The sequence below is a fragment of the Pinus tabuliformis genome, chromosome 2_2 (assembly GCF_031772625.1).
Source record: "Pinus tabuliformis cultivar Carrire ecotype Pingquan chromosome 2_2, CPIR1, whole genome shotgun sequence".
Lineage (NCBI taxonomy): Eukaryota > Viridiplantae > Streptophyta > Pinopsida > Pinales > Pinaceae > Pinus > Pinus tabuliformis.
Window position 1 is genome coordinate 735,544,441 of NC_142300.1, and position 11,855 is coordinate 735,556,295.

An 11,855-nucleotide genomic window follows, 5' to 3' on the forward strand; every position below is an offset into this window, starting at 1 on the left:
CGTCCATGGCTTTGGCAAGGAGGGTCTTCATTCGCCAAGCTTCTGCCTGAGTTCTTACGAACTGAGTGGCTCTGGTGCTGGGAGTTCCCGGGTCCTGAATCCAGTCGACCTCATTTTCGATTTGTTGATCAAAAAGTTTAATTTCCTCATCCTGGACCTCGGCCTCTAAATCAATAATTCTGCGCTTGTTCCTCTGCGATGTTCGCCTCTCGAACATTTCCTTGGCCTACTGCAAATCTCTGTTAGCAGATTGATTACGGCTAGTCTCCCCAGCCATAGTGCTGCTTGCTTGCCTAGCCGAATCCCGCTCGTTAATTGCTGAAAGAGGAGGGACGAGAGTGCTTTCTACAGAAACAATGAATTTCATTGGGAGATTGAGAGTGATTTTATAATCAAAATTGGTGAGGTTTCCGGCGTGTGATCGGATAAATTTGTGCAACTTGCACGTCTGCTCAACATTATTGCGACGTGAAGGAATTTTGTTTGGGATTTGGGATAATTGAGCCCGCCTACGGTCGCCGCGCCCTGCATGCTCCAAAATGCGCCATCTGTCCCTGTTCGTTGAAATGATTCGGCGGCTCATATCATTCCAGATTATGGCTCTGCCCAAATCTTTGTCATCTGCTGCATTCCTGGTTGCCCTCATCCTATATGTCCTTCGCATGCTGCTTGGAATAAATGTTATACGCCTAGTCAGCCTGTTCATGCCATTATGGAGAATGTCTATTCGACCCTCCGGACGGGCTCCACTGTCGTCACCATATCCAATTGTGAGAGCTGGATGCACTTGCTCTTTAACTGCGGGTTGTCGACCTGCTGCCAACAGCTGTCCCAAATTTCGTTGGGGTGTTCAATCCCATGATTAGCCAAGTGGTCAGCGATTGCATTGGCATTACGCCTTACTACTTGAAAGATGAGTCCTTTCATTTCCCCGATCATTTTGGCAATGTTATCTGTGACTTTGGACAGTCGCCAATGTTTAGTTACCTTGCTAGCCGACGTTCCTCCCTGGATTCTCCTAGCTACGTTAATGGCCACCTCTGAGTCTCCTTCAATTACTGCCTTGCCTATTTGAATAGTTTGGAGGATCCTCAATCCTTTTTCCAGCGCTACAAACTCCATTTCGTTATTGGTGCCTTCCCCCAGAGCTTTGCTGTAGATGTAGAGTATGTCTCCTTCATGATTTCTGATGACTCCTCCGATCCCTGCTTGGTTGGGGTTGCCTCTTGAGGCACCGTAAAAGTTTAGTTTTAAAAACCCTTCCGGTGGTGGCCTCCAGCTCTTTGGTTCTGTGTTGAAGTGTTGCTATTGACTGGATGAGCCTTGTTGAGGAGCATTGAGCAGGTTGAAGGCTTCCAGTATTCGTTGGTCCTCCGCCGAAGGATGATTGTCAGGTTCTACCTTGCATTTCACTAGGATTAGTTGGCGCATGTTTTGGATTAAGATGTTGTACAGGTATTCTATGCTTCTATGCTCATCCTGAAAAATTCTGCGGTTTCTTTCTTTCCAGAGGGTCCAAGTGATGAAGCCTGGTAGAATTTTCCATATGTTGTTGATTCTTGTGTTGTTGGAGTAATTGGTAGGCCAGTGCATGATGGTATTGTGTATGGATTCCCTGTCTCTGTTTGTTTGCTTCAATGTAGTTTCCATTTTTTGCCATAATTGATCGGCCCAGTTACAGGAGTTAAAAAGGTGATTCATGGTTTCTTCTGCGTGTTTTGCACATGGGGCAAATGGAGGGGCCTTCGAAACCTTTTCTGCACAAGTTCTCCCACGTTAGGGTTTTTCTATTCATGAGAAGCCATAAGAATGTTTTTATTTTAGGCCAAAATGTGGCGTCCCAAACCTTGCTGCTCCACTGTGGCGCTTCTAGTTGCTCCGAGAGTTCAAGTTGCTCTCTGGCTTCTTTGAGAGTGAAATTCCCGCTGCCTTTCATACCCCATCTCAGGATGTCATTTTCTGTGGTTTTCCTGATAGTGCGGTTATTTAGGCCTTTCAGGAGATTTTTTGTGCTGTTATTTTCTTCAATTGGGTTCCCCTCATCCTGGACAGCCCACTCCCTCCATTCCTGGTCGCAACTGTTAGGGTTCCAGTAGTGGTGGACTGTGAATTTTCCCCTGTTTTGGCAATCTATTTTGAACTCTTCTAGCTCTGGTTGTTCTAGTTTTGGGAGCTGCTGCCATGCATCTTCCCAAAAGAGGGCAGTTTCTCTGTTGCGGATCTCCCAAAAGCTATGGTCCTGAATTAAGTTGTGGTTTCTTCTGGCTAAGTTCCATATTGGAGAGCCCTCCGGAGTTTCTTGTATCCTGATTAGGTCCTGATTGTTGTAGTGGGGAGTGTATTTCTCCTTCCAGTGTCTGGCCCACGGTAGGTTGGTTTCCTTCAGCCAACGCCACCATAACTTGGCTCCACATGTCTTGTTGACTATATGGGGGTCAATTAAGTTTAAACCTCCAGCTGCTTTCGAGGTGCAAAGCTTGCTCCATGCCACTAGTGCCCATTTTATTTTTTCCGCATTACCACTCCATAGAAAGGATTGTTGGATGTTTCTGATCTTTTGCATGATGCCGCTAGGGGCTGGCATTATGGACATCAAATACTGCGGGATGGCCTGCAAAACAGCTTTGGTTAGGACCAGTTTCCCTGCTAGGTTAAGCGCCCTATGAGTCCAATGCTTGCATTTTTTCTCCAACTTTACTAAGATGTTTTCCCAGTGAATTTTTTGCCAAGGCTTGGTGGTGAGAGGGGCTCCGAGATACTTAGAAGGGAGAGAGCTTTTTCGAAACCCCAGGATATTGGAAAGATGAATCTGGATGGCAGGATGAGTGTTGAAGAAGGAAATGGTCGATTTGGCTTGGTTTATCTCCATACCTGAAGCTTTACTAAAGAGATGGAGGATACTTTTGAAGGTCGTAGCCTCTTTGACAGTACGGGAGCCATGTAACATTGTATCGTCAACAAATTTCTGGTGCGTAGTGGCAGGAATGGAGGGGAAAGGTCGTAGGCCAGAAAGCTTTCTCTCCTCTCTTGCTTTGTGAATGAGCCTACTGAGCCCTTCCATGAGGATTACAAAGAGGAAAGGGGAGAGAGGGTCGCCTTGACGAATACCAAGGGATGGGGAGAAAGGAGCAGTGGGGGATCCGTTTACAAGGATGGAAAAGTTGGAAGACTTGATTAGGGCGAGGATCCATTTGATCCATTGCGTGTCAAAACCGAAGGCCTTTAAAATGGCCTCCAAGTAATTCCAGTTTACTTTGTCGAAAGCTTTTGAGAGGTCTAGTTGCATTAGCATACCTGGAAGTTTCCTTGTCTGCAGGGTGTGGATCATCTCCAGAGCTAAGAGGATATTGTATAGAATCTGCCTGCCTTCCACATACCTTGATTGTTCTTCTGAGATGAGGTTAGGAAGAACAGGCTTAAGTCTGTTTGCAATGACTTTAGAAATGATTTTGTAGATCACATTGCAGAGGGCTATAGGCCGAAACTTGTTAGGGGAATTGGCTTCTTCTTCCTTGGGGATAAGCGCTATGAAGGTGGTGTTCAGGGATTTGAGAATAGAGCCTGAGCGTCTTGAGTCTTCGACAATTTCCCAAACCTCTGTTTTGATGGTTGACCAGCAAGCTTTGTAGAAGTTGATTGTGAAGCCATCCGGTCCCGGTGCTTTATCTATTGGCATGATTTTGACAGCTTCCTCCACTTCCTCCATTGAAACTTTTCTGAACAGAGCAGAGTTTTGTTCTGAGGTTATGGTGCGTGGTATTGCTTTAGTTAGTTCCTCTATGGCCTCAGATCTATCTTCTTGCGTTTCCTTAGCTATGTGCTGAAAGTGCCTAGTGAGTAGCGTTGATATGTCCTTGTGGTTTTGAAGGATTTCCCCTGTTTCATTTTTTAGTCTAAGGATTTTGTTTGCTCCCCTATAGTCCATAGTTGATCTGTGGAAGAATTTTGTATTTTGCTCTCCCTCCTTCAACCAATGGATCCTTGATTTTTGTTTCCACAAGGTTTCTTCCTGTTGGCATCGAAGTTGCCATTGCTGCATCAGAACCTTCTCTTGTTCTTTTGAGTCTTCTTTGTAGGTCCCGGAAGCCCATTCTATATGAATTTGATTTAACTTTCCTTCAATAATGTTCTTTTCCTGGAAGATGTTTCCAAACTCTTCAGTGTTCCATTCCTTGATTCTATGTTTGATGTGTTTTAGTTTTCTTTGAAACTTGAACATTTTGGTACCTGTTAGATTCAATGGTTCGTGCCACCATTCCTTCAACAGATTTGGGAAGTCGGGATGAGTTAACCAAAACTTTTCAAATCGGAATGGCTTGTTTCTAGGGGTGCCAAGAATGGCTGCTTCCAGAGCTATGGGCCAGTGATCCGATCCTCCACTGGGGAGGATATCAGAATCCACAGTAGCTCCTCCGAGTAGGATGCTTTCCAAGATCAGAAATCGATCTAGCCGGGAGGCAATCCTAATGTCTCCTCCTCTTCTATTGTTCCATGTGTAGGAACCATTTTTGGGGAGGATATCTACGAGCTTTGCAGCTTCTATAAAATCAACAAATAGCTCTGAATCTTTGTTGAGATTTCTGAGACCTCCCTTCTTCTCCAGCAGGGATGTTATCATGTTAAAGTCTCCCCCCATGATGATCTTAGAGGTGGGGTATCTTAACTTTAAATTCATAAGAGAGTTAAGAAAAGAAAATTTGTCCTCTATTCTTTGCGGGCTATAGACATTAATGCATAGGTAGGTATCAGAGTTACCTGTTATTTGAACTTCAGTGGCAATAAATGAGCGTGAAGCCTCCATTGAGATGATGTTTATTGCTCGGGTGTCCCAAAATGTAGCTATGCCTCCTTCCCATCCGTGACTGGCTACCTCTATATATTTGATTGGTTTGCCAAGTCTCTTGTTGATGATCTCTATTTGGTTGGTGGCGCATTTGGTCTCCTGGATGAACATGATATCTGGCTTTTCCTGTTGGAACTTTCGCTTGAGTAGTCTCTGCTTAGCTTGGCTATTTAGCCCTCTTGCATTCCATGAGATGACCTTCATTGGTAACTAAAGACTTATTGGTAGGTCTGGAAGGCATGAAGAGCCTTCATTTTCCCAGAGTTAATCATTAGAATCCCTAGGTCATGCAATACCTCTCCGCTGGTTCTTCTGCCTCTTCTTTTATTTGGCTTTCGGCCTGTAGGGTTGAGAGCTATGAGTTTTGATTGCTTACTTGTACCTTTTGCGATGCCTAATCTTCTGTTTTGCCTTTCGATTTCCACTTTTTGTCTTTCTATGAAGAGATCACTGATTTTCCTAATTTCTTCTTCAGGTATGTTTTCTAGCCCTTGGGATTTCCAGCTTTTTTCCAGAGCTGGGAGGTTGACTCCTTCTTTTTCTAGGATTGCATTGAGCTCTAGATCCTCGCTTCCCCCATCACTGGTTAACATATCAGTGTCTTCATCATGTACTTCGTCGTGCTCTTGCATTTGCTCTTCTGCTCTGAGTGTATTTTCCTCCCCATCTTGAATAGTATGTTCTGTTTGGTTGTCTGGTGCTTCAATGCGTTTTTTGTCTCTGTTAGTGCCTTCTGAGTCTGTGTCCATTTCCAGGATGCTGAAGCTGGTAGTGATGATGCCATGTCCTGTCTCTGCTCTGTGTATTCGTTTCCTGTTGGCTCTCTGTCGTAGTTTTGGACTTGTGAAAGCCTCTTTATTCTTTATTGCTTGTTCCGGTTTGTGTTCATCCCCTGCTTTGTTGAGAGGACATTCTCTGATTAGGTGTCCGTGCTCATGGCACTTCCTACAACGGAAATGGATCTGTTCGTAGTTGATGGCCTGATAGTAGTCTTCATCTCTGAATTACAGCCACAGTCCTTCATGCAGGGCCCCCGAGACGTCCATTTCAACACAAATGTGTGCACAGGAGGTATATCTTCGTTGCACTGTGGCTTCAGATGCCTTGATGAAGGTTCCGAGCCGGTCTCCAATCTGCTTGAGTGTTGCCAGTCCCCAATAGTCTATGGGTAGTGAAAATAGCCTGATCCACACTGGAACTTGTGTGACTGTCTCTTGTTCAGGTACAAAGTTTGCCTTCCATGGCCTCATGTAGAGTCCAGCGAAGGCAAAGAAGTAAGGGCCGCCATCGAAGATTCTATCCTTGTCTTCTAGGTTTGTGAAGACAACCGTGAAGAAGCCTTTAGCTCCAAGGTGGAGTTTAACGTCCCCTTTTGGCTTCCAGTGTTGTTTTATCAATTGGCAAAGAGTGTGTTCTGTTGGCCATAGTGCCATAAATTTGCAGATAACTGCGTGCTCCATCATGTGGTCTCTGTAGGCCTGAATATCTGGATCTGAGAAAACGACACGAAGGGTTTCCTTTTTCTTAGGTTTGCAAGCCCCTTGAGTTGGTTGTTTTGAGCCAGGGTTGTCTGTTTTTGCTTGCTCCTTTTCTGCTTTTGATTGCGGCTCTTTATCATTTTCTTTCCTGCCTTCATTGTGGGATATTCTTGGTACTGTGTTCCTTTGCTCTGTTTCCGGTATTGTACCCTCTGTCTCCTGTTCATTATTGACTTTGCCCTTCATCGAGGGGTTTTTTATTGTTTCTTTCTGCAGCGGCTGTGTCCTTTCTCCTCTGCTGCCACTGCCATCCTTACGGTCTCCAGAACCATTAATTTTAAACCCTTCTAACGTTTTCTGGTTGTGCATGACAACCTGCATGAAAGTTGGGGTCCCAGTGGACCCCTCTTTTACCATTTGTCGGGTCAGTCCTCGACCTCTGTGGAGTAGATCTGCTATTCTGTCCCTTTGTGCTGCCAGAACTGTTGCTGAGGTTACAGGTTGCAGCTGCAAACCCTAGGTTTCTCCCGCCATTGGAGTTCCTCGGACCAGCTGGGCAAAACGATAATTGACTGCAAGAGAAGAACCATGCTTGTGTTATATATTGTCTTTATAGAGACAATTTTTTGAGACAATAATTTGAGGAAATCGCTGAAAGAAAATATCTAAGACAATACACTAGTTTATTTTTTGTCTCAACATAAGAAAATCTTACTAAAAATTGTCTCAAATATTGTCTTTAAACCCCCTATGTCTAGCAGCGTGTTGCAAATAGAACACAGTATTGGAATCCGCATCCCTTTCATTAACAACAATTTTTTTTTATACAATATGAATTCCTCCTTTCCAGGTGGTAGGGAGACTCCACAACCTATATATCTCCTCCCACACTCCTAGACCTTATCCATACATCTAGAATTAAAACATAGACAAAAATTCTCATTACGTGCTCCTCAAAAACCACTAACCCTAAACCTAGGAGTTAATATTTTAATCTTTTAATCTAAGTGTCTTACAACCATTTATCCCTCCATTGGAAATGTGCATTTCATAACATTTCATTTCCTTTTCATGTACATTATTTTTTTTTTCCAATGGTTACACTTGGGCTCCAACATAGTGCAACTAATGGCACATTGAAGTGATGTTTATTCTATGTTTTATCGTGATTTCCAACTTAAGTGGGGGAGAATTTAAATAAACATTCTATAGTTCTCCAATAAACATAAAATACAAGTTAAATTCATAGAACCATCTCCCATAATTACATAGACTTTTGTTTGGTTATGATGAGGTTAACAATCTATCCATTCTTGATCAAGTGCTAAGTATTTAGCTCAAAAATTAAAGTAATTAGAATGGCTCAAATACTGAATGACTACATCCGTCTCAAAAAAATGATCCTAACACAACTTGTTTGGTTGAAAACTAAGGTTATATGAGAAAGTTATTATGCTCTAATACTTTTGCTAAATAGCCGAAATTTTCAAAAAAAAAAATGCCCAGTCACTACATTGTTAATAGTCTATACTACTCACGTGAGAAGTGACTAGGCATGGCCAATGCAGGTCAACGACCAATCAGGGATGGACAAGTGGCAATATTTTGTTGGGTTGTGCAGTGGTGTGTTGGCACGTTTCTATTGGTTTTATTCTGGACCAATGAAAGAATGCCTCGTGGCAAGCCCGGAGGCTGCCACGTGGCACCTCCCAAAGGTTGGGTTGGTTGTCTACAAAGTGGAGAAAAATATATGGCGGAAGTCGGGGTCGGACCCATAACCTCCTACACACAACCTTATGCCTTAATTACTTGCTCTACCAGATGGTTCCTAACCATTATGTTCCTTGTTTATATTTGAAGTTTAATGGAAATGGGGTTGGTGGTTAGGGGAAGGCCAGCCCGTGGACCATCCCTTCCCCCATGTGAACACAAACATATAACCACAACATTCTTTATTAATCCAACAACTATCCAAACCAGCACTGCAATGATTACCAGGTAAACAATACCATAACTCTAATGGTTAGCTCTGACAGACCATAACCACGACGGTTAATGCAACATAAACATCGCATGTGAACAGTCTATTAAACAGTCGGATGTTACAGTCTAGGTTTGCGTAATCTAGTATAATATTAATTAAGTGCAGTTAATAAACACTTGACCCTCAATTTAATCTTGTTGTGGATTTTGCAGTGCCCACAAATTTAGTGTGTTAACTGGAGTCATTCCAGATTTAGTGGAGCTTTTCTAGGAGAAGATTGTCTGAACCATAGGGAAGTCAATTTTCAACCAAATTGAGCTTAGAAATAGGTGTTCTTAGCTAATTTTGACATTCTGAACACATTGGTACAGGTATCAGGAGCCATAGAGATTTGTAAAATAACATTTTTCCACATTCAGCTAATACAGAGGCCAAAGCCATGGAAGATGGACCAAGGAGGTGTAGCCCAGGAGGGATGAACTCCTTCATCAAAACAATGTGTTAATGTGTCTCTTTGATGGTTTGTTGCACTTCGAATTTTTGTTGTTCATTATTTGTTTCCGAAGCTATTTTTTTTCATTAATGTCTTTTTAAACTTAAGGAAATTTACGTCATTATATGAACAAACAACTAATGAAACCTCAACACGAGAAGCAATAAGGAAGAACATGTTTATAAATATGTAATTCTTATTAGCACAAAAAATTAATCATACAAGAACAGATCAAGTTGGTATCAGAGGGAGGTTGAATTGCTTGATTTTCTTAAGCTTTTGCAATTAGGGTTTTAATGGTTACAAAATTGTGATGGTTACAAGGATAAAGTTGCAAAAAGGAGAAGGGAAGTTATTGGTTACAACTCTTGAGGTAATTCCTAGAAGAAGGAGAGCCACAAGGCCACAATGTCCACCACCCAAAATTCCAATTCTAGTTGCACTTGAAACTCCTCAAGTTTTTCCTTTAATTGAGATTGAAGAGGTACAAGCAGTACCAATTTCTAAGCCCGAATCCACAACCATTATGTTTGGAGAAAGAGAGCATGAAGCTCCCTCTTTAGAAGAGGAAGAATTCAAGAAAACATTCTATACTTTGATTGAGACGATTAAAGTCCTCTATGAAGAGAGGAACACTAGAATGGTTAGAGAGAGTTCTAAACCTCCACATGCAGAAAGAAGCTCAGAGGAAAAAAAGATGAGAAGAAGGATTCCAAAGGGAATGGTGGATAGTCACCTCCATATCCACCATCATCATTATCTTCCTCATCATCTCCATCATTTCACATAGCATCATCTTCCACTACCACCACTGGAACTACCCATACTCATTCAAGAACCCCAAAAGGAAAGACTTCATTACTGAAATTGGACATAAAAATTGAACTTCCCATGTACAATGGACATAAAAAGTTGGACAACTGGATCTGACAATTGGAGGTATACTGTAGAATTCATAACCTTTGAGAAGACGACATAAAGATCCAGTTGGCTTCACTAAGGCTAGAAGGAGGTGCATTAGGTTGATGGGAAGAAAAGACTCAAGAGGAAATGAGAATCCATGGTAAGATATCCATTACTTGGGTTGAATTTGTTTATGTAATTAAAAGACAGTTTTATCCTCTAGCCTATATGCAAAAATCCATTATGAGTTGGCATAATTTTAGGCATCTTAAAGGCCAGACAATCCAATATTATACATAGGAGTATAGGAAAAGGGATTTGTTATTAGGAGTGAATTTGAATTCCCACGATACAATGCTGAAATATACTTGGGGTTTACATTCCTATTTGAAACATATTATCCTTATGTTTAATCCAAATAAGTTAGATAAGGTATGTGTGCAAGCCATGCACCTTGAATCTAGAGGAAAGAACATTTAGGAAGAGGGTAGTGAGAGGAAGCCATTCAAGGGTAAGGAGAAAGAAAGGGTGGAAAATGGAAGGGAAAGAAGAATTCAAGTGTGAAGAAAGAAGGGGATAAAATCTCATGCAAAAATTGTTCCAAAGAGGGGCATGAAGAAGCCCACTGCTACAAATTGCATCCCAAATTAAGGCCTAAGAAACAAAACAATAAGGGAAAACAAAAGATGATCGCTACCACACAACATGTCCTTGGTTTAGATTCTGGTCATAAGACCAAGATTTTAGCCATGGTTACAAACGGAAAAGAAATTTTTGCAAGCACTAGTTCATCACATAGTCAAAAAAACACTCCAAATGAAGAGTCAAGAATAGAGTTGTTTCATGTAAGAGTGATTTCAAATCATACAAACATTGATGCATTATTTGATAGTGGGTCACAATCAAACATGATTTCAGAAGACTTGGTTAAAATCTAAACCTTGAAACTATACCTCATCATAAGCCATATCCATTGGGTTGGATAGTTAACAATGCAAACTTACATGTTACAAGGAAGTGTTTATTCAAGTTCGCCATTACTGAAAAGTTCATTGATGAAGTTCAGTTCGATGTAGTTCCAATTGACATCTCAGGAATCATTTTGGGTAGTCCTTACTTGTATGATAGAAAAGTAGTATTTTATCGCCATGACAACAAATACATATTTCTTAAGAATGGGGTGGAGTAAATAGTGAGAGCCCATCACAAAAAGCTGAAGATTTCTTTGGTTAATGCAAGGCGGATGAAGAGACTAGTAAATGCAAGTAAAAATTGTGTGCTTCTCATGATCAAGAAAAAGAATGATATTAATTATGAATCTTTTGGACGTTGTGATGATAAATTGAAATCTAATTTGTTTGATCTGGTAAGCAAGCATGGCGAGATGCTTCAAGAACCAAATGGTTTACCTCCCAAGAGGGAAATTAGGCATGCGATTCAGATGCAAAAGGAGGTTCCACTTCCCACATTGGCATGTATCGCCTGTCTATTATGGAGAGCATGGAAATCAAAAGGAAAATGAAAGAATTGCTGAACAAAGGTATCATACACCCATCTAATTCCCCATGTAGTTCACCCATTGTCTTGGTGCCAAAGAAGGATGGAATTTGGTACATGTGTGTGGATTTCTGTGCACTGAACAAAATCATGGTAAACAATCGTTATCCACTCCCAAGAATTGATGATTTTCTTGATCGATTGAGGTATGCAAAGTATTTCACTAAGTTAGATTTACGAAGTGTTTATCATCAAGTTAGGATATTTGAAGAAGAAATTTCGAAAATTCCATTTAAAACTAAAAAAGGATTGTTTGTGTTGCTTGTTAGGCCTTTCGGTCTTACAAATGCTCGAGCTACTTTCATGAGGGCAATGAATGATGTCTTCAGACCATTTCTAGATGATTTTTTCATTGTTTACTTAGATGATATCTTCATATTCAACAATTCAAGAGATTAACATGTTATGCATGTAAACAAAGTACTTAATGTCTTGAGAAAAGAATAGTGGTTTTTAAATTTGTCGAAGTGTGAATTTCGTAAGACTTCTTCAGTGTATTTGGGACACATTGTTGGAGGAGGTGAGTTGAAGATAGACCCCTCTAAGGTTGAGGTCATTCTGAATTGACCCAAGCCCAATACAGTTACAGAGGTAAGA

General features: G+C 41.4%; 1 protein-coding gene across 1 annotated transcript; it reads right to left on the bottom strand.

The window, feature by feature from the left end:
- Positions 1-226: 226 nt before the first annotated feature.
- Positions 227-4,636, bottom strand: LOC149194758 (uncharacterized). The gene is made up of 3 exons (XM_089407783.1): positions 4,228-4,636; positions 1,847-3,738; positions 227-826 (listed from the first exon to the last, which is right to left on the bottom strand). Exons 1-3 carry the CDS (start codon positions 4,634-4,636, stop codon positions 227-229), a joined length of 2,901 nt encoding a protein of 966 aa, XP_089263909.1.
- Between the last annotated feature and the right edge of the window lie 7,219 nt (positions 4,637-11,855).

Bases quoted from the DNA above. Each gene is read 5' to 3' on its own strand.
- LOC149194758 (XM_089407783.1), bottom strand. From the start codon at position 4,636: ATGGGGGGAGACTTTAACATGATAACATCCCTGCTGGAGAAGAAGGGA. The intron at 3,739-4,227 runs GTACCAAAATGT...CCATAACCTCAG, and splicing joins CGAACCATTGAATCTAACAG to AACAAAACTCTGCTCTGTTC. The intron at 827-1,846 runs GTTTGGGACGCC...AATTTGGGACAG, and splicing joins CGCCACAGTGGAGCAGCAAG to CTGTTGGCAGCAGGTCGACA.